The sequence below is a fragment of the Hypanus sabinus genome, chromosome 5, assembly GCF_030144855.1.
Source record: "Hypanus sabinus isolate sHypSab1 chromosome 5, sHypSab1.hap1, whole genome shotgun sequence".
NCBI classification, from domain to species: Eukaryota; Metazoa; Chordata; class Chondrichthyes; order Myliobatiformes; family Dasyatidae; genus Hypanus; species Hypanus sabinus.
In genome coordinates this window covers 176844447-176866516 of record NC_082710.1, presented here as the reverse complement: position 1 = coordinate 176866516, position 22070 = coordinate 176844447, and the positions used below count along the sequence as shown (strand labels likewise).

At 41.8% G+C, this 22070-nt stretch overlaps 1 protein-coding gene across 2 annotated transcripts in view; it reads left to right on the top strand.

The window, feature by feature from the left end:
- Positions 1-885: 885 nt before the first annotated feature.
- Positions 886-22070, top strand: part of LOC132394656 (butyrophilin subfamily 1 member A1-like) — an 88284-nt gene continuing 67099 nt past the window's right edge. Inside the window, exons 1-4 of one of the 2 annotated variants that reach the window (XM_059971017.1) lie at positions 886-1017; positions 2004-2144; positions 9541-9619; positions 14859-15206. In XM_059971017.1, coding sequence (XP_059827000.1) covers positions 9562-9619; positions 14859-15206 — 406 coding nt within the window. In that variant the 5' untranslated portion in view covers positions 886-1017; positions 2004-2144; positions 9541-9561. The remainder of the gene's footprint in view (positions 1018-2003; positions 2145-9540; positions 9620-14858; positions 15207-22070) is intronic. The other variant, XM_059971018.1, reaches the window with a different exon arrangement.

Genomic DNA, 22070 nt, shown 5'->3' with positions numbered 1-22070 from the left:
GAACCACTGTCACAGGAAAGCTGCATCCATCGTCAGGGACCCCTCCACCCAGGTCCTGCTCTCTTCTTGCTGCTTCCATCAGGGATAAGAGACAGGAAGGAGCCTCAGGACTCACACCATCAGGCTGAGGATCAATTATTACCTCTCAACCATCAGGCTCTTGAACCAAAGTGGATAACGTCATTTGCCCCATCTTTGAAATGTTCCCCACAATTAATGGATCACCTTCAAGGACTCCTCATCTCATGTTCTCACTATTTGTCACTTATTTATTATTATTTGCACAGTTTGCACACTGGTTGAATGCCAAAGTTGGTGCAGTCTCTCATTGATTCTCTATGGATATTTATTTATTTAAATATTTATTGAGATACAGTGCAGAATAGACCCTTCTGGCCCTTCGAGCCTCATTGCCCAGCAGCACACTGCCCAATGTAATCCTAGCCAAATCATGGTACAGTTCACAATGTCCAATTAACCTCCCAACTGGTCTGTCGTTGGTCTGTGGGTGGAAACCAGAGCACCCAGAGGAAACCCACTGGGTCATGGGGAGAACACACAAACTCCTTGTATCTGGGTCGCCTGTACTGTAAAGCATCGTGCTAACCACTGTGCTAATGGGCCAATGATGGATTTATTGAGTGTGTCTGCAGGAAAATGGAACTCAGGTGTGCATATGGTGACATATATTGACTTTGTTTCAGCATCATTCAGCCAGGTACCGTGTCACTCCTGTAAACTGACTCATCGCCAGCTGGGATTCACCGTGATATAATTGGCAAACTTGTTTAAACGTGTGAGGAGCCATTTCAAAGAAACTTTTGTTTTCTGGCCTCGCTGACAAGCTCTGTGACACAGACTCCGCCTCTGAACTTGAGTTTTATCGGACTTTGACTTTCAACAGTAAAACAGGCGAGTCCTCACAGGCAATAAACACACACAAAATCCTGGAGCAACAGCAGGCCAGACAGCATCTACGGAAAGCGTACAGTCGACATTCTGGACCTAAACCCTTCGGTAGGACTGGGGAAAAACCCGAGGAGTAGCTTTATGTGGTGGGGGGGGGGGGAGAGAAATATTCAAGGTGAGAGGTGAAACCTGAATCGGGTGGGATGAAGTAAAGAGCTGGGAAGTTGATTGGTGAAGGAGACAGAGGGCCATGGAAGAAATAAAAGGCGGGAGGGGGAGAGGAGCACCAGAGGGAGGCAATGGGTGGGTAAAGAGAAAAGGTGAGAGAGGGAAAAGGGGATGGGAAATGGTGAAGGGGAGGGAGTTATTATCAGAAGTTTGAGAAATGATGTTCATGCCATCAGGTTGGAGGCTACCCAAACAGAATATAAAGTGTTGTTCCTCCAGCAAAGTGTGGCCTCATCACAATAGTGGGGGAGCTCACGGATAGACATATCAGAATGGGAATGGGAAGTGGAATTAAAATGGGTGGCCACTGGGAGATCCTGATTTACTGGAGGCCACAGTTGGAGCACCAGACACAGGATATAACCCCAACAGACTCACAGGTGAAGTGTCACCTCACCTAGAAGGACTGTTTGGGGCCCTGAATAGTAGTGAGGGAGGAGTTGTGGGGCAGGTATAGCACTTGTTCCGTTTGCAGGGGTAACTGCCTAATGCGAGGGAGATCAGTGGGGAGGGGCAATTGCACAAGGAAGTTGCACAGGGAGCGATCCCGACAGAAAATGGAAAGTGGGTTAAAAAGGTGGGGGGAGGGGAAAGACAACACACGGTGATAGATGAAACTGGGAGGGGGAGCGATGAAGGAACTGGGAAATTGATCTGTGAAAGAAATACGGGTCTAGAGAAAGGGGAATCCAATGGAGAGAGGGCAGAAGGTCACACAGAAAGAAAAGGGGGAGGAACACCAGAGGGAGTGTCGGGCTGGTGTTGTCCTCTCCAATCCCCTACACAGTTTCACTCTTTCCCTCCCGCCTATTTAACTGCATCCATTTTGCGGAAAAGTACAATAGTTTTAATTTTTCCGCTGGCAGCTGCCGTGACGCCGACTTTGTGGTGCTCCTCACCGAGGAAGTTCTGCTCTGAGGTCGCTTACTCCACGTTACTGCTGAGCGCTCGTTACAAGTTTCCCCACCAGGAGTGGGGAGGGGGATCCGCCTGAGGAAGCTGATCCGGTGAGTGGGGCTCAGGATCAGGGGTCACCGCACGGGAGCCACCTGGACAAAGTGGGTCACTTTCCTCTTTCCGAGCGCAGTCGGTGAGAGGGAGACCCGCCGCTACCGGCCGGCCCACGGCCCCGAGATCGGCTCCGCCTCGTTACCGGAGCCGGAGCGGCGAACCTGTCTGCTCCGGAGAATGGGGAGAGCGAGAGCTCGGCCGCTCAGGGAGGCGGAAGCCCTGAAGACCCTGAGACAAAGGAGCAGAATCCATCATGGGTGACCCTGATCCCACTGAACCCCACACTCTGCCGTCTCGCCGCACCCTCTGATACCCTTTCCAGTCAGGAAACTATCAACTTCCGCCTTTAATATACCCACGGACTGGGCCTCCACGGCAGTTTGTGTCAGAGATTCGCGACTTATGGCTACAAAAAAATCCACCATGTCTCCGTTCTGAAAAGTCGCCCCTCAGTTTTGAGGCTTGCCCTCTCGTTCTGGACACGCCCATCACAGTGAACATCCTCTCCACATCCACCTGATCTGGTCATTTCCACATTCGGTAGTTTTCAATGAGATTCCCTCTCCTCTCCCGCATTCTTCTAAATTCCAGTGAGTCCAGGCTCAAAGCTGCCAAACGCTCCTTGTATGTTAACCCCTTCATTCCCGGAATCATCCTCGTGAACCTCCTCTGGACTCTCTCCAATGACAACCCATTCTTGCTGAGATATGGGGCCCAAAACTGTTGGCAATACTGTCAGTGCAGCCTGACTAGTGTCGTATTATCTCAGCATTATCTCCTTGTTTTGTATTGTATTCCCCTTGAAATAAAAAACAGCATTGTTTTCAGGGACTTTTGCATGAGGACTCCTAAGGCCCTTTGCCCCTCTGATGTTTGAATTTTCTCCCCATTCTGCACCTTTGTTCCTTTTACCAAAATGCATTATCATACATTTCCCAACACTATTCCATCTGCCACTTTTTTGCCCATTCTTCCAATTTGTCAAGACTTTCTGCAATCGCATTGCTTCCTCAGCACTACCTACCCCTTCACCTATTTTTGTATCATCTGTGAACTTTGCCACAAAGCCATCAATTCAATTATCTAAATCATTGATAAACAATGTGAAAAGCAGCAGTCCCAATACTGATCCCTGAGGAACACCACTAGTCACTGGCAGCCAACCAGAAAAGGTCCCCTTTATTCCCATTCTCTGCCTCCTGACTGTCAATCATTCCTCTATCTATGTCAGTATCTTTCCTGCAATGTAATGGGATTTTATCTTGTTAAGCAGCCTCATATGTGGCACCTTATCAAATGTTTTCTGAAAATTCCTGTAAATGACATCCACTGCCTTTCATTTGTCCACCCTGCTTGTTACTTCCTCAAAGAACTCCAACAGATTGTCCGCAAAGATTTCCCTTTACAGAAACCATGCTGACTTTGACTTATTTTATCATTAGTCTCCAGGTACCCTGGAACTTCATTCTTAATAATAAACTCCAACCCTTTCCCAACCACTGAGGTCAGGCTAACTGGCCTATCATTTCCTTGCTTTTGCCTTCCTCCCTTCTGAAAGAGAGTTGACAGTTGCAATTCTCCAGTCCTCTGCAACCAGGCCAGAATCAAGTGATTCTTGAAAGATCACGTCTGCTGTCTCTGCAGCAACCTCTCTCCTTGATTCTGGGATTCTGGGATATTGTCCATCTGGGCCAGGTGGCTTATCCGCATTAAAATCTTTGAGTTTGCCAGCACTTTTTCCTTTCTAATATTAATGACACTCACTGTTGCTCCCTGACACTCGTGGACCTCTGGCACACTGCTAGTGTCCGGCACAGTGAAGATTGATGCAAAGAACTCATTAAGTTCAGCTGCCATTTCTTTGTCCCTCATTACTACCTCACCAGCATCATTTTCCAGTGGTCTAGTATCAACTCTCACCTTCCTTTTACTCCCTATATAACTGAAGAAATATTTTTAGTATCCTGCTTTATGTCATTGGTTAGTTGGCCCTCGTGTTTCATCTTTTCCCTTCTTAACACTTTTTTAATTGCCTTTTGTTAGATTTTGAAAACTTCCCAGTCATACAATTTCCCACTCACTTTTGCCCTTTCCTTGGCTTTTATGCCATCCTTAACTTCCCTTATCAGCCATGGTTGACTACACCTGCCATTTCAGAACTACTTCTTCTGTGAGACATATCTATCCTTTGCCTTCTGAACTATTCCCAGAAACTTCAACAATCTCTGCTGTCATCCCCGCCAGTATCCTCCTCCAATCCACCTGGGCAAGCTCCTCTCTCATGCCTCTGTAATTCCCTTTATTCCATTGTGATGCTGATACATCTGACATGCTTCTCCCTCTCAGACTACAGTATGAATTCAATCATATTATGATCACTGCCTCCAAAGTATTCCTCCATAATAAAATCTGGATTATTAAATAATACCCAATCAAAGATAGCCTTTCCCGTTGTAGGTTTAAGCACAAGCTACTCTAAAAAGTTGTCTTGTAGGCATTCAACAAATTCCCTTTCTTGCGAGCCCACACCAACCTGATTTTTCCAATCCCCTGGCATATTGAAGTCCCCCATTACAATTGTGACCTTACTCTTATTAGATTCCCTGTCCAGCTCCCTTTGCAATCTCCCATTGAAAACTGGATGGATCCTGGGGTTTGTTTATTTACAGCAGTGACTTTCAAAGTTAAAAGTAAATTTATTATTGAAGTACATATTTCACCATATACAACACTGATTCATTTTCAAGTGTCCATGTTCAACAAAACCATAGAATAATAACTCTAACTGGTTGAACACACCGACTGGGCATTGAACCAGTGAGTGAAATACAACGATCTCTGTAAATACAAAAAGAAAGAAATATCATAAGAGGAACGTTTGATGTCTCTTGGTCTGTACTTGCTGGAAGTAAGAAGGATGGAGGGTGGGGAATCTCATTGAAACCTTTTGAATGTTGAAAGACCAAGACAGAGTGGATGTGGAAAGGATGTTTCCCATGGTGGGGGAGTCCAGGACAAGCGGGGACAGCCTCAGGATAGAGGAGTGCCGATGTAAAACAGAGACGTGGAGAATTTTCTTCAGCCAGAGGGTGATGCATCTGTGGAATTTGTTACCACATATCGTCATGGAGGCCAGGTCGTGGGCTGTATTTAAGCCAGAGATTGATAGGCTGTTGATTGGCCACGGGATCAAAGGTTACGGGGAGAAGGTCGTGGAATGCGTTTGAGGAAGGAAAAAAGAGGATCAGCCGTGATTGAATAGTGGAGCAGACAAATGGCCTAATTCTGCTCCTATATCTTATGGTCTTATAATAAATGAGCAATAAATATCAAGAACATGAGTTATTATGAGCAATTTTGTGGGGACATAGCTGCTTTTTACAAACTCCATGACAACCATGGTGTCTTCATTCATATCCACAAATGAGTCCTTGAACAAAGCCCAGTCTGCTGACTCGAAGCAATCCTGTAGCCGTTCCTCTGTCTCCAGGGACCACCTCTTTGTGGTCCTAATTTCTGAAGCCTTGCTCTTCAGCCTCTTCTGTGACAGCTGTCAGACTGTGACGGGCACTAACTGGCTGGAAGGAGGAAGGAGGGAAACTTTCTGTTCCCTGTGCTGAAACTCATTGGCAGGGCTGTGGGCGCTTCCCGGGTCTGGGTGTCGAGGCAAACTGCACAGTTCATTGGAGAGTTCCCACTCCTCCCTCCGCTTTTACTCTTGTTATTTGTGTGTTTCCGGGCTGTCTTGTTGCACATTTCATATTTCCATCACTTATTGATTCAGTCGGAGGTTGGGACAGGGGTCTTGTTGGAAGTCTTTAGAATCTCAGGAGATTGATGGTCAGAGATGAACTGGATATTGTGTGCTGAGAAGAGGAGGACAGCATGAAGCATATACACTGAGAGACTGTTTGAGATGTTTGTCTTAATGTCCTGTCTTTTGGACTAAAATGTGATTTCAATTTTCGGAACCTCATATTTTATTTGTTACGAGGGGAGGCCATTTTGGTCAGGGAGTCTGTGTGGAATCCAACAGCAGTGACTTTTGTTCAATTTCCCTGTTATTTCCCCAGAAACTTATTACTGTTGGGTGCCAAATGAAGTAGGGGAATTTACAGCAGCCAATTAACCAATCAACCAACCAAACTCTGGGATGTGGGAGGACACTGGAGTTCCCAGGGGAGACCCATCAGTCTCAGACTGTGCAACTCCCAACAGACAGTCCCAGACAGGTCAGGATGGAGCCAGTGTCATTGATTGAAGTGAAGAAGCAGCACCATTGCTCTTTATAATCTAAAAGTTGCAAGCAATTGTCTCCCAGGACTCTCAGTCCTGTTTGTCACAGTCAGTCTGTGAGAAGCTGTTCCAGACATTCTGAGTGAACACAAATTGTGCCCAGCAGACGTTGTTTGTCCGCAGGCAGTTCCACATGTGGGGGGGCTTGGAGAGGTGGATTTCCAGCAGCTTGACGAAACACTGACTCTCAAATTCTCCATCTTGATCTAGTCATGGCCAAGAGTTGGTCTGAAACATGAGGGTGATTCTCAGTAACTGTTTCCTCAACCTCAGAGAGTCCAAATGGAGAACCCCACTCGATACAGTCCTGATCTGTAAATTGCTGATCCTTCTTATCAAAAGGTCACAGCTCAGGATATTGCTCTTCCCTATTGAGTTTAATCTAAGCTTTTTGAAAGGACATGATTCCATATTGTTACTTTGGAAAATTTGTTTGCTGATGGCCTTAGCAACATGTCTCTGAACTGTAGTGTGCCAGTCACCTGTAAAAGTTAGTGCTTTTCTGCAATGCAGGGGACTCATTCTATCTGGCCTCTGGTCACGTTGACTCCTGAAATGGTTGCATGAAGGTTGACATCTAATAATTCAATAAGCTCAAGACTGACCTGAGTTCAGCTGCATCAGCTGAGGGTGGGACTTTGATAATTGCATCAATTTGCTCTGAGGCCTTGAACTTGAGCATCAGTTTGACAGGCCATGTAATGCTTTAATATTTGTGGAAATTGGCATTTTGCATGCTGACACTGATTCCATTGAACTACAGTCTGACCGTCACTACTCCTGTAGCTCCATACTGAAACCAGGATTTCACAGATGAAGCAAAGAACATAATCAGCTGATCCAAAATCTCATCTGTGGTACAGTGCATAAACTCTGGTGCTGTTTAACCTCCACACGCCCTTTGTGTGTGTTAATTGTGGGACACGCCAGTTACTGGATTCAGGCCCATCTGCTGTTCAGTGATGGATGAATTCATCTTACTGAATTCAATCGCCTGTCAAAGTTGCATTAAAATTGAGTTATGTGTGTGAACATTCATGTAGCAATTTCATCCCACAGCATCACTGTTTCACCCTGCATTGGAATGACTGGAAATCGGAGCGGCCCAATCACAGCTCAAATGGGACAGAATACCATGTCTCCTCAGACAGCCCAGTTCATGCACAACTGCTTCTTTTGAGATCTGGAGAAGAGTTTGGGTCTTGTGGAAGGTGTGAGTGGCTTGTACTTCCACATGGATCTTCACATTGAAATCCTTTAAATTTGTGTGTGTGTGTGTGTGTGTGGGGGGGCTACTCCATTTGGTGGGGGTCAAACACCTTCCTCCGTTTTTAAGCTGAATATCCTTTCTGAGTTTAATGTGAATCCAGTTTAATACTATGCCCCACTGGCGTCTGTGTTTTCAAACTGCTGGATTACCACAGTGAAGCTGCTCTGTGAATCTAGGCACAGCCCCTTATCATTATCATACAGATACTCCTCATTCATATCAGCCATCAGGAATTTAATGCTGGTGTTTCTCTCCCTTTTGACAGTATTAACTGTTTTTTTCAGTAATAGTTCTGATAACAACCCTGGTCTGCACGCAATCATAGTCATTATACATTCTCTCCATTGTACAGGACTTTGCAACTTAAAGCAAACTTGTCTTATTTTTCCCATTTTGATGAAAGGTCCTTGGACCAAAACATTGACTCTTTTTCCTTGCAAATGTTGCCTGGCCTGCTGAATTCTTCAGAAATTTGGTATACACTGCAATACATTTACTTGTATATAATATTCCACTTCTGAATAACAGCAAGTTGTTGAAATGAACAATTTTGTCAACATTCTCTTTTCTTTCCACAATTTTACCCTTTATTCTCTGCCATGTATTAAAAGCCTAGAGTGCACTTAACTCTTCTGGAGTTAATCAATACTTGTCCATTTGTTTAAACTGTGGGGGAATTTCTCCTTGTCTATGTTTTGTACAAAGCAAGAAATAACACAAAATACATTAAGTGCAATTTTTGACAGTGAAAGACTTGATTGTACTCTGCCACTGTTTGCAGCCTGGTTTTTCAGTTGCTCCATCACTTGCTGGCCCTTTGTGAGAAATGTTGCTGCATATGTTGTTCATGACAAACTTTGTGGCTCATATTGTATTATTGGTTCAGAGATTAAATGACCAGGTTGTAATCCTGACCTCAGGTCTTGTTTGTGGAGTTTACACATTTTCTCTGTGACTGTGCAGGATTGCCCTGCTTGCTTAGCTTCCTCATGCGTCCCATAAACTCTCAGATTGGAAGGCTAATTGGTTGCTGTAAATACTGTAATGACCAGAGGAACATTTGGGGAGTTGATGTGAATGTGGGCAGAATAAAATGAATGAGGGAAGGATTAATGTCAGTGGGTGTTTGGTGTTAACACAGATTTTGAGGACCAGCTGGCATGTTTCCATCCTGTTCCGTTTTCTAAATCTATCAAAGTCAATAAAATATGCTATTTAAAAGGATCTAGTGCTTTTGTGGCACATATGATGAATAAACTCTTCACAAATGAGGGAACAGGAATCCCATGCTTCCTGACCGCTCCTCAGCAACATTTCCCAGTTACAATTCCCATTGGACTTGCCCAGCGCTGGTCAGAGTGTTGTTCAATCTTCACGAACAACTGGTTTAAACATCTACAGGAACAATATTTTTACTAATATGATACTGTGATGATTGTACCTTTGTATTATTGAACATTATACTGTTCTGAATTATGTAAATACATTTTACAAATATAATTATTGAAACCTTGACAATAATTTGACTATTTTAAATCAAGTTTGTTGGTTAGAAATGTTTTCTACATTTCTAAGGTGAAGTGGGGTGTTCCGTGCTGAACCTGGTGCCCCTTTGCCCAGTAACTTGTTCCCACCTTGTGTGGAGAGGTCAAGGGCATTTTTCACAGGTTATTGGGAGTGGGGTTGGTGAACGTTGGTGCTGAGGACAGTGGGGGAGGGAATGCTCACAGCTTCCCCCAAATGACAGGACTAACATCTCTCTCTCTCTCTCTCCCCCTCTCCCCCTCACTTACTCCATAACCCACAACCCCTCCCCCTCTCCCCAGCCTCTCGACTCTTCTGCTGAGATGAGAGTGATTCTCTGCACTCTGCTGTTACTGAACGGGATTCTCATCTCACTCCAGGGTAATTATCACAAAATCTTGTTTGATTATGCTTCTTTATCACAGAGTAGACACTCGGAATCAGAAGATGAAGCTTTTTATATTTATTACCTTATGAAATTGTCCACACTACTTAATTGCAATAAATGAATGTCCCATTCCTGTCCTTGGAAGTGAGATTATTGATGTCTGTAATTACAAAAAACTTTTCAAGTGCCTCTTATTTGGTTACAAAATATAAATTGCTAATATTCATATGAATTAATTTGTGAGATAGATGGAATGTATGAGCATTGAGTTTAGTTTTTGGTGTGTACCTAATCATTTCTGTTACAACTCCCAATAAACTTCTAGGCACACACATGCGCCGACAAACGCGCACACACAACACAGACACGCAGACACACAATTCTGCAGGTACTGGAAATCCAGAGTAACTCAGTAAATGTTGGAGGAATTCTGACAGGTCAGGCAGCATCTGTGGAGAAGAATTAGAAGTCACTGTTTCGGGCTGAAACCCTTCATCAGGACTCCAGAGGTCCTGGATTCCTACGATTCCTTGCTGGGCCTTTCCCTTTTCACCAGCATTGCATTTGGTGGATCAGACACACCCTGTATAGGAATCCCTTCCCCATCAGTGTCTGAATGGTGGAACACCCTCCCCAGAAACACTGGGAGGCATTCACCTGAAGCAACGGGGCAGTTCAAAGAAGGAAAACATCACCACATCCTCAAGAATAATTGATGTACCAATCTTGTAAATTGAGGAAGCAAAGTTTGGTTTGCATCCAGCAATATCTGTGAGACCGGGTCATCATTAGGCTCTGTGCCAAGGTCATGGCGTATAAATGATCTGATATCTGTAAAGGAATGTTAAACAGGCCGTGAGTAACAAGCCAGGAATTAAGTCAGACCAGCCTCTTAAAGTGAAACGCCAACTCAATATCAGTGGTTGTGAATTCTATATGTTTCCATTAATTACATTACACTACACAGCCTTCCCCCTCCACATAGTTCACTAAAACCGGCATTGTGAACCTGTCCGGAGTTTGGACGAGCCTCCCAGCTCAGGTTCTGTGTTCCATGGGAGGAGGAACAGCAGGTGCCTCGGCTCCTCCAGAGGAGTGCTGACACACTCATGGTCATGTTGTGACACCAGGTGCATGGTAGCAGAATCCTCCAAGTCCTGGTGGGTCGGTTTAAGGCGATCTACGAAAATATGTTCAGATTTACCCCTCTTATCTGTGATAACGGTCTTTTCTCCCCATTCCAAAATGTGAAACATGCCATCGTTAGGGGGCCTAAGGGGATGTTAATGTGCATCATGGCAGACAAACACAAATGAGGCAGAATGTAGGTCAACAGGAATCCAAGATTACACCATGACGGGAGGTAGGAATAGGTGGAAAGGAATTGAATTTACTGAGGAGGGTGGAACGCTTTGAATGGTCGACAGGGCAGTCATGGTGCCAGGAATGAATTCACCTGGCACTCGGAATGGCTGCCCTTATACCAACAGCCATGGATGACTGCAGGTCCTCTTGGAGCTGTTCTGAGCCCCAGGAGGACCCACGGGAGATGATCATGCCAACACACATAGATCAGGGAACCCTCAGAGCAGCCTTTCAGGAGCGGTGAAACCACTCACATAGGCCATTGGACTGTGGGGATACGCTGTGGTGTGAGGAACCATCTCTGCTAAATTCCAGAGTGTGTTGGTAACTTGTCGTCAGGAACTTGCATCTGCCTAATTCTGGTTTATATCTCCAAGCAATCGGACACAGAGGGAAATTGTCATGTAGATATTTAGAGCAGCCTTTCTCAAACTTTTTCCCTGGAGGAACTGTGAAATATTTTTTATGTCTCCAGGAACCCCTGCATAAAAATTATATCTACAGCTCATGGTACCTTAGTGTGATCAGTAGGTTGTAGATAAAATAATTCAAAAATATTTGTCAATGCTCTTTTGAATAGAGAATGTATTTTTAACTGACCTTCCTTGAAAAGAAAACAGACCAGTTAAGCTTAGTTTACCTTTCTTGGAATTAATCTTTCTTTCCCTTCCATAACTTTTAAAAACTCATAAGGCAAGCAGATTTTTTTTCAACTCTGGGTCAAAGCTAAGATAGCACACATGGATTTCACCTTCAACTGAAATGAGACGATTTTTATCCTTGCTCTTGTTGCTTGTTCAGCAAGGAAAAGCTTGCTCACATGTGTAAGAGGTTGAAAACTGCAGCAAAATGTTCATTGCTTTCTGATGAATGGCAGGATACTCTTCAAATCTAATCTTGAGTGCACGATCAGAGTGCAGCTCACAAAGTTCATCCTCTTCTCTCAAAATCAGGTTTTCAGGCTGAGCAGAAGATTCAGAGAAAGGTTCCCTCACCCAGTCATACTCTTGTGTTGAAATGGAGAGAAATGACTGTTCAATTTTGTTCTGCAGTTTTTCCAGGTGCTTTTCAATAAGAGTCAAGACTTTCTGATATCCTTCCTCACTCTCAAGCCCAAACAGCAAGAAACATATCAAGATTTTTTTTTCTGCAATGTGATTTTTCAAAGGATTCAGTTTCCTTTTAACTCCAAGAAACTTGTCATGAAGTCAAAACATTTTCTCCAGGACATTGCAGAGCCTTGTTCAACTGGTTCATATGATGACAAAATGTGTGTTAAGTAGGCTAGTTTCTGAAGCCATTCTTCATCTTCAAAGCACTCAGCAAAATCTGGCCTACTATTTTCTAGAAAGTACACCTGCAATTCACCGTTCACTCAAACACCCTGTTGAAAACTCTTCCTCTGCTCGGCCACCAGATTTCTGTATGTAGCAGGAGATTGGTGTGCTCTTTGTCCAGGGTTTCACACAGTTCATTAAACATTCTCCAGTGATCTGGTCTTAAAATTACTTAATAACATGCTTCCTGAATGCTTTAAATGACAGTGACTTTATTTTCAAAGCTTTAATCTTTTTTTAGAGATTCCAATAGCTGTTTAAAATAATCAGCACAATTATGTGTCAAATGGCTGTGATCTGTAGTTAAGTGTCTTTTCAATGTTGCTGGAGCCATTGCTGCATTTGTAAGTTGTTTGTTACAGACTAGGCTCAATGGAATCGGACAACGTGGATCACCAGTCCATGTAAAACCCACTGATGAGCAGCTCTCATTGTATAAATGGACTATTGTCTGTCCACTGTTGCACTACCTCAGTGAAATGACTCTGAAGATTGTAATTCTGCTTCATTAACCTTATCAGAAATGACCATAGGCCTAGGCCAAGCATCCTCTTCCATCTCACACATCCTCTTCAGAAATCGCCACACTGGACCAACTTCAGAGTGAAAATTTCCCTCCAAATTTTTTACTTCGCCTGTAGTTTGTTCACTTCCAAAAGTCAGTTGATGGTGTGTAAGGGGAAGTCGGGTGAGGTCACGCCTACCGTCCACTTCTCCGTGCTCTCACCAATTACCAACGGCCTCCCGATCTCACGTCAAAAACTGAGAATGGACTCAACCAAATAAACACTGTCCTACTGTGCACTGCCATACTGGGCTGAGGTTGCCAATGGGGCTCCTCGGTCACTGCCCACCAATCTGAGCGCTAGCATCATGTATTGCGCGAAGTTCAAAAAACAATATTTTTTTTAACATCATGATCATGATCTCTCGCAGAACCCTGGCTGAAAAACCTGCAAATGATTGATGAAGGTCAATACACTGTATGCCTGCTTAACACGGAGACAACCTGCGCAGCTGTTTTGAGAGTTCAATGGATTCGGACCCCGATCTCACTGATCCTCCAAACTGCCGAGAGTCTTACCATTAATACTATATTCTGCTATCATGTTTGACCTACCAAAATGAACCACCTCAAACGTATCGGGCTTGAATCCCATCTGCCACTTCTCAGACCAGTTTTGCATCCTATGGATGTCCCGCAGTAACCTCTGACAGCCCTCCACACTATCCACAACACCTCCAACCTCTGTGTCATCATGTTCAATTGAGAGTAGTGATGGAGCCTCAAGATCCCAGGAGTGATGTTTGATTGGGAGTAGTGATGGAGCCTCAAGATCCCAGGAGTGATGTTTGATTGGGAGTAGTGATGGAGCCTCAAGATCCCAGGAGTGATGTTTGATTGGGAGTAGTGATGGAGCCTCAAGATCCCTGGAGTGATGTTTGATTGGGAGTAGTGATGATGAGGCCTCAAGATGCAGGAGTGATGTTCGATTTGGGGTAGTGATGGAGCCTCAAGATGCAGGAGTGATGTTTGATTGGGAGTAGTGATGGAGCCTCAAGATCCCAGGAGTGATGTTCGATTTGGGGTAGTGATGGAGCCTCAAGATGCAGGAGTGATGTTTGATTGGGAGTAGTGATGGAGCCTCAAGATCCCAGGAGTGATGTTTGATTGGGAGTAGTGATGGAGCCTCAAGATCCCAGGAGTGATGTTGGATTGGGAGTAGTGATGGAGCCTCAAGATCCCAGGAGTGATGTTTGATTGGGAGTAGTGATGGGGCCTCAAGATCCCAGGAGTGATGTTTGATTGGGAGTAGTGATGGAGCCTCAAGATCCCAGGAGTGATGTTGGATTGGGAGTAGTGATGGAGCCTCAAGATCCCAGGAGTGATGTTTGATTGGGAGTAGTGATGGAGCCTCAAGTTTTTGGAATTTATATTAAAAAAATGACGATTGGACAATGTCAATATAAAGTTGGTACCTCAACCCTCAAAAGTTGGACCTTGAGCACTTGGAATGCAATAAACTTTTCTCATCAATTTTTTTACTTGTAATTTGGGCTTTTCTGTCCAGCTGCCACCTGGCTGGATTTCACATAGAGATTTCCGTGCTGAGTTCCACCCACACCATTACCCACCCTCAGACCCAAGCCACCCCTTTCTTCATGCCTGTTGGGTGGGTTGCGGTGGAGTAGCTGTGGGATGTTATTTTCCACCCCGGTGCTCTGTGGGATGCCAAAACTATTTTGATGGTTCAAGGGGATGGGGTAGAAGCAGGGGCAGAACCAATATTTTTTTTAATATTGTTATTATAATCCGTAGTAAATTTATATACAAACTTCTGTTATAACCAGCTACCAACTTACCCATTTCTATTTCACGGTATGTAATCAAAATCGTAATACTTGCTGAGATTTTTTTTCATTTCAGTTCACTGTCCTGGTTGTGTTGTAGTTGAACTGTATATTGGGTAACAAGTTCCTCATCAATGTTCAATATGGTTTCCTTGTCTTACCAATTATTTCTCTCCAGGTGATTCTATCCTACTTACACCCGATGAGCCTTTTGTAGCCATTGCAGGTGAAGATGTTGTACTGGAATGTGAGCTGATCCCACCAACCTCTGCCAGCAACATGGCAGTGCAGTGGCTGAAATCCGGTCTCAGCTCACCCATCCACGTGTACAGACAGGGACAAGATGACCCCCTCGCTCAACACCAGGATTACAGAGGAAGGACAGAACTGTTTAAAGATGAAATCCCCGAAGGAATCGTTTCCCTCAGAATAAAGAACGTAAGGCGAGATGATGAAGGGCAATATACATGTTCAGTTGAAGACAGAACTGACTTCAAACAATCTGTAGTTGAACTGCATGTTCTCGGTGAGTATTATTGCCATTTGTACCAAGGTATAGTGGGAAGCTTTTGTTTTGCATGCCATCCTGATAGATTACTGTGTACACAAGTATATTGAGGTAGTAAAAAGAAAACAATGTGGAATATGGTGCTGTTGTTGCAGAGAAATTACAGTGCAAGTAATTACACAATTACTCAATAAGGTGTGAGGGGTACATTGAGTTAGACTGGGGGTACAAGCGATCATATGTTAGTGTGTGAGAGATCTATTCAGGAGTTTGATAACCATGGCATAGAAACTGCCCTCGAGTCTGGTGGTTGGTGATCTAGGGTTTTTGTATCTTCTGCTCAATGGGAGAGGGTAAAGGAGAGAATGACCAGGGTGCGTCGGGTCTGTGATTATATCGGCTGCTTTTCCAACCCAGTGGGAATTGTAGACAGAATCAGTGGAAGAGATTCTGGTTTGCATGAAGGACCCGGCTTTGTTCACAACTCTTCAGTTTCTTCTCAAACCTTAGTCTCAGAGTCATAGAAAATTTCAACACAGAAACAGGCCCTTTGGCCCATGTAGTCCATGGTGGATCATTTAAATTGCCAACACCCATTGACTTGGACTGGGACCATGACCCTCCACACCCCTGCCAACCATGTACAGTCCCTAACCAAACTTCTCTTAAGCACTGAAATTGACCTTGTATGCTCTGCTTGTGTTGGCAGCTTGTTCCACACTCTCACAAACCTCCGAGTGAAGCAGTTTCCCCTCATGAGCCCATTAAACTTTTCACCTTTCACCCTTAACTCATGAGTTGATTGTAGTCCCACCCCACCTCAATGGAAAAAGACTGCTTGCATTTATCCTATCTATACCACTCATAATATTGTATACCTCTGTCAAATCTTCCTTCTATCTTCTATGTTCCAAGGAATAAAGTGCTAACCAATTCAATCTTTCCTTGTAACTTAGATCATCCAGACCCGGCAACATTCTTGTAAATTTTCTTTGTATTCTTTAAAATTTATTTACATCTTTCCTGTAGGTTGGTGACCAAAACTGTACACGATACTCCAAATTATACAACTTCAACATAGCAGCCAGATCCTGTAGTCAAAACTTTGATTTATGAAACACAATGTGCCAAAAATTTTCTTAGTGAACCTATCAACCCATGACACCGCTTTCAACAAATTCTGGACCTATATTCCCAGATTCCATTGTTCTACCGCAATCTTCAGTGTCCTATCACTCACTGTGTATGACCTATCCTGGTTGATACTATGAAGAACAATACTTTGCATTTGCCTGTATTAAATACCAGTTGTCATATTTCATTTCATTTCATTTTTCAGCTGGTCCAGATCCTGCTACAAGCCGTGATAGATTTCCTCATTGTCCACTACCCCCCCAATTTTGGTGTCATCTGCAAATTTGCTGATCCAGTTAACCACACTATCATCTAGTTCATTGAGAGAGATGACAAACAACACCGTACCCAGCACCGATCCCTCTGGCACTCCACTAGGCACAGGTCTCCAGTCAAAGAGGCAACACTCTACTACCAAGCTCTGGCTTCACTGACAGAGCCAATTTCTAATCCAATTTACTACCTCATCTTGAATGCTGAGTGACTGAACTGTCTTGATCAACCTCCCATGTAGGACCTTGTCAAACGCCTTACTAAAGTCAATGTAGACAACATCCACTACAACTCCAATTTAAACAATTCTGCGCCCCTCCTCCCCTGTTCACCACACCCCCTCCCCCCACCACCATGTGAAGCACGAGCAAACCTTCCTGTGAGGATGGTAGACCTCCTCCATCTCCAGTACAGTCCATCTCTTTTGTGCAGGTCCCACCTTCCCTAGAAGAGAGTCTAATGATCCAGATATCTTGTGCCCTCCCTCCTGCACCAACTCCTTAGCCATGAGTTAAAGGTTGTAATCTTCATATTTTTGTTCTCAGTAGTGTATGGCATGCATAGCAATCCTGCAGTCAGAACCCTTTAACTTGGCACCTAACTTCCAGAACTCACTTTGCAGAACAGCATCACTTTTCCTGCCTATGTCATTGGTACCTACATAGACCACAACCTCTGGCTGTTGACCATCCCACTTTGGAAAGCTGAGGACGCAGTCCAAGATGTCCCAGAGCTGGTCACCCGGGACACAACGTACCATCCAGGAATCTTGTTTTCATCCACAGAACCTCTTTTTCATTCTCCTCAGTAAAGTATCCCCTATCATCACAAGTTGCCTCTTCTACTGCCCCCTCCCCCCACCTTCTCTTCTGCTAGGTCATCACTTGGCACAGTAACCAAAGTACCCGTTGTTGTGGTGGATGGCCATAGGGGTACTTTTTAAAAAAAAATTTCAATCTGTTTTATAGGTTTTAAACAAAAAAAGGATACAAATCAGAGGAGAAGTTATAAGAAACACATAATGCAAAAAGTGTACAAACAACAAATACTATCAAAGTCACAGAAACCAGAACTCCTCCTGACAGATCATAGGAAAAAAAAAGATTAGAAATCTTTGATACACTAACCTAACCTAAAACAAAGAAAAAAGAGACTGGGCAGTCCATTTGAGGATAAAATTAATAAAGAAAAAAGAAAACATACTTCTAGTCAGTTCTGAACCTTTATGGATGACGAGGGACAAAAACGAAACAAACAAAAAACAAAAATAAAAGTTTACCTGAAAAAATAAAAAAGAGAGAGGAAAAAATTTAAATCAAATGAAAATATTGAATAAAAGGTCACCAGACTTGTTCAAAATTAAAAGATGTGTCAAACGTCCAGCTTCTAATTTTCTCCAAACTTAAGCAGGACATAATGGAGGAGAGTCAATAAAAAACAGTCGGTGGATTAGAATCTTTCCAGTATAACAAGATAGCTCTCCTAGCCAGTAAGGTTGAAAGGGCTGTCACATGTTGAGAGGAAATGGGAACACTTCCTGTTTCCTTTGGAATAATCCCAAAAATTGCTGTAAGTGAGTTAGGTTGTAAGTCCACACCTATAACTTTTGATAACGTTCTAAAATCATCCCTCCAAAAATTGTTTAACTTTGCACAGGACCAAAACATATGAGTTAGAGTAGCCACCTCGGCGTTGCATCTGTCACAGGTGGGGCTTATGTTAGAAATATATACACTAGTTTATCTTTGGACATATGCACCCTGTGTACTATCTTAAACTGAATTAGGGAGTGATGTGCGCAAATAGATGAATTATTAACTAGTTAATAAATTTTACTCCATTGATCATCTGAAAGTGAGTGCTGAAGTTCCATTTCCCAAGCACATTTAACCTTATCATTAGGCATCGTACGAGCATTCATTAATGGTTTATATATAATGGCTGTCAATCGTTTTTGAAGTAGTTTGAGCTGAAAAATAGCATGTATCATACTTCAAAATGCTAGTGGAACACAACAGGCCAAACAGCATTTATAAGGATCTATAAGGATGCTGCCTGGCCTGCTGTGTTCCACCAGCATTTTGTGTGTGTTGTTTGAATTCCCAGCATCTGCAGATTTCCTCATGTATCATTTTGGTAATTGAACAAATGGATAATTCGGTAGAAAATCAGATTAAAAATTCCTAACTTGCAAGTATCTAAAAAAAATATGCACTAGATACAGTATATCATATTTATCCACTAACTGTGAAAAAGACAAACAATCCTCTGAAAACGATCTAAAACAGTTTTTATTCCCTTGGTTTTCCATATTAAAAAGACCTTATCCAGAGTTGATGGTTTAAAGAAAAAATTAAAATGGATATTACACGAGAGTACAAAGTTATTTAATTCAAAAGACCTACGAAGCTGAAACCAAATTTTTAAAGTATGTTTAACAATTGGACCAAGACCTTGTCTACCTATCCTGGAGAATGAAAAAGGAAGAGGAGCTCCTAGTAAAGAAGCTAAAGGAAACCCCCTTACTGAAATGTCCTGCAAATGTAACCATGAAGGGCAGTCCTGGTTATCTATACCGTGAATCCAGAAGATGATATAACGAATATTAATTGCCCAATAATAAAATCTAAAGTTTAGTAGCACCAGTCCTCCATCTTTTTTTGATTTTTGCAATAAAGATTTATTCACTCTGGAGCTTTTATTATTCCAAATGAATGACAGGATCGTGGAATCTATTCTATCAGATAACATTTTCGGAACAAAATATGGAACCACTTGAAATCTATATAAAAATTTCGGTAAAATAACAATTTTTATAGCATTTATTCGACCAATTAATGACATCGACATAGACGACCATTTAGAGAGTATTTGTTATGTATATTCAATTAGAGGAGAAAAATTATACTTATATAGGTCTTCAAAATTTTTATTAATTTTAATACCAAGTTAAGTAAAATAGACTTTAGCAATATTAAAAAGTATTTGATCATAATAATCAGAGTAATTATTAATAGGAAATAATTCACTTTTATATAAGACCATAAGATATAGGAGCAGAGAAAATACTAAATTCAGTAAATATAGATAACATAAAGGGAATAGATTTCCTAGCGTCTGAAATTTAAACTAATAAATCATCCACATATAATGAAACCTTATGTAGTTTATCCCCTCTCTTAATACCCTGCACAGAATTAGAATCCCTAAGAGTAATAGCAAGTGTTTCGAAAACCAAATTAAATAATAAAGGACTGAGAGGACAACCCTGACAGGTTCCTCTATATAATCTAAAGTAAGGAGACTTTTAATTATTAGTTATAACTGCAGCCACTGGGGCTTGATAAAACAGTTTGATCCAGGAAGTAAATCCCAAACCAAAATTAAACCTCTTCAAAACCTGAGACAGATAAGGCCACTTCACCCCGTCAAAAGCTTTCTCTGCATCCAGAGACACAATACATTCAGATTCTTTAACTGAGGGGGAATAAATGATATTTAACAGTCTTCAAATATTAAAATGTGAGTACCTATTTTTAATAAATCCAGTTTGGTCATTTGAGATAACAGTAGGCAGAAAATTCTCAAGTCTATTGGCTAAAATCTTAGAGAGGATTTTAAAATCTACATTCAGTGATGAGCTAGGTCTATAGGATGCACATTCCAATAAATCTTTTCCTTTGTTAGGAATCAATGAAATTAATGCCTCATTAAAAAGTTTTTGGAAGATTCCTAGAGGATATAGAATCAGTAAAAGTTTGACAAAGCATTTCATTGTATACCCATCTGGTCCTGGAGCTTTCTGTAATTGCAAAGAGGATATAGCTTTAACTATTTCCTCCTGTTTAATAGGTGCATCTAATGTATTAATACCTCAAGAGGATATAGAATCAGTAAAAGTTTGACAAAGCATTTCATTGTATACCCATCTGGTCCTGGAGCTTTCCGTAATTGCAAAGAGGATATAGCTTTAACTATTTCTTCCTGTTTAATAGGTGCATCTAATGTATTAATACCTCGAGTTGAAATTTTATGTACATTTAATTTTTGCAAAAATCTATTCATAATAAGAGTACTATCAGAGAATTCAGATTTATAAAGATTGGAGTAAAAATCCATAAATGTCTTATTAATTTCATAAGGATCTAATGTTTCAGTTCTGTCTGGTCTGCGTATTTTCAAAATCTGTCTTCTACCCATGGCCGCTTTTAACTGACCAGCCAAAAGTTTACCTGACTTCTCTCCATGTATATGAAATAAACTTTTAATTTTAAATATTTGCTGTTCAATATTGAAGGTCAGAAGCAAATCATATTGTATTTGAAGTTCAACCCTTTCCTTATATGGATCTTCAGTAGGTTTTACTGAATACGTTTTGTTTATCTCTCTAATTTTATTAGTAAGCACTGACAGTTCCCCTTTAGTTTTCTTTCTAAAAGCTGCTGAATATGAAATTATCTGTCCCCTAAGGAAAGATTTCATCGTATCCCATACAACCAAGTTTGACATTCCTTCAGTTTTATTAAATTCAAAAAATATGGAAATTTGCTCCTTAATAAAACTAACAAAGGCTGGGTCCTGTAGCAATATGGGGTTCAATCTCCACTGTGACATTTTCAAAAAACTATCAGAGAGCTTCAGGGTTAATTTCAGAGGCGCGTGATCTGACGACGCAATGACATCATACACACACTCAACAACAGAGTGTAGCAAACGTGTATCTAAAAAAAAGTAATCAATTCTAGAATATTTATGATGAACATGTGAAAAAAATGAAAAATCTTTTTCATTAGTGTGTTTATATCTCCAGATATCTACCAGGCCATATTCTAGTAGAAAAAAATTAATATAAGCCGCCGCTTTATTGGGAAGCGACGGATTGGTTGATGGCCTGTTGATCCCCGGATTCAGACAGCAATTAAGGTCACTGCTCAGAATCAGATTATATTCATTCAGATTCGGTAGCTCAGAGAAAAGCTTCTTAAAAAATTCAGGACTGTCTAAATTAGGTGCGTATACACACATCAAAGCTACCCTTTGATCACATAATAAACAGGTGACAATTAAATATCTTCCAATCGAATCAGTAATAGTATTAAAATGTACAAAAGGGATTTTAGAGTTAACAAAAATAGATACCCCTCTAGCTTTACTAGTCAACCAAGAATGATATAAAGGGCCTTTCTAAAATTAAAAAAAAATAGTCATCATCTTGTCTCCATATATGATTTTCTTGCGCAAAAATACTATCTGCATTGTGTTTTTAATTTCTTAAAAATCTTTTTACGCTTAATAGGATGATCCACACCATTCAGATTCTGAGAGATTATATTAATTTTATTAACATCCATGTTTAAGATTTAATTTGATATTTTATAAAGAAAACTAATGCACAGGCACACATTTAACCAAAAGGAACAGCTATGACTGGCAGGAGTGAGATGTTTGAGAGAAAATATCCATCAAAAAAACTGC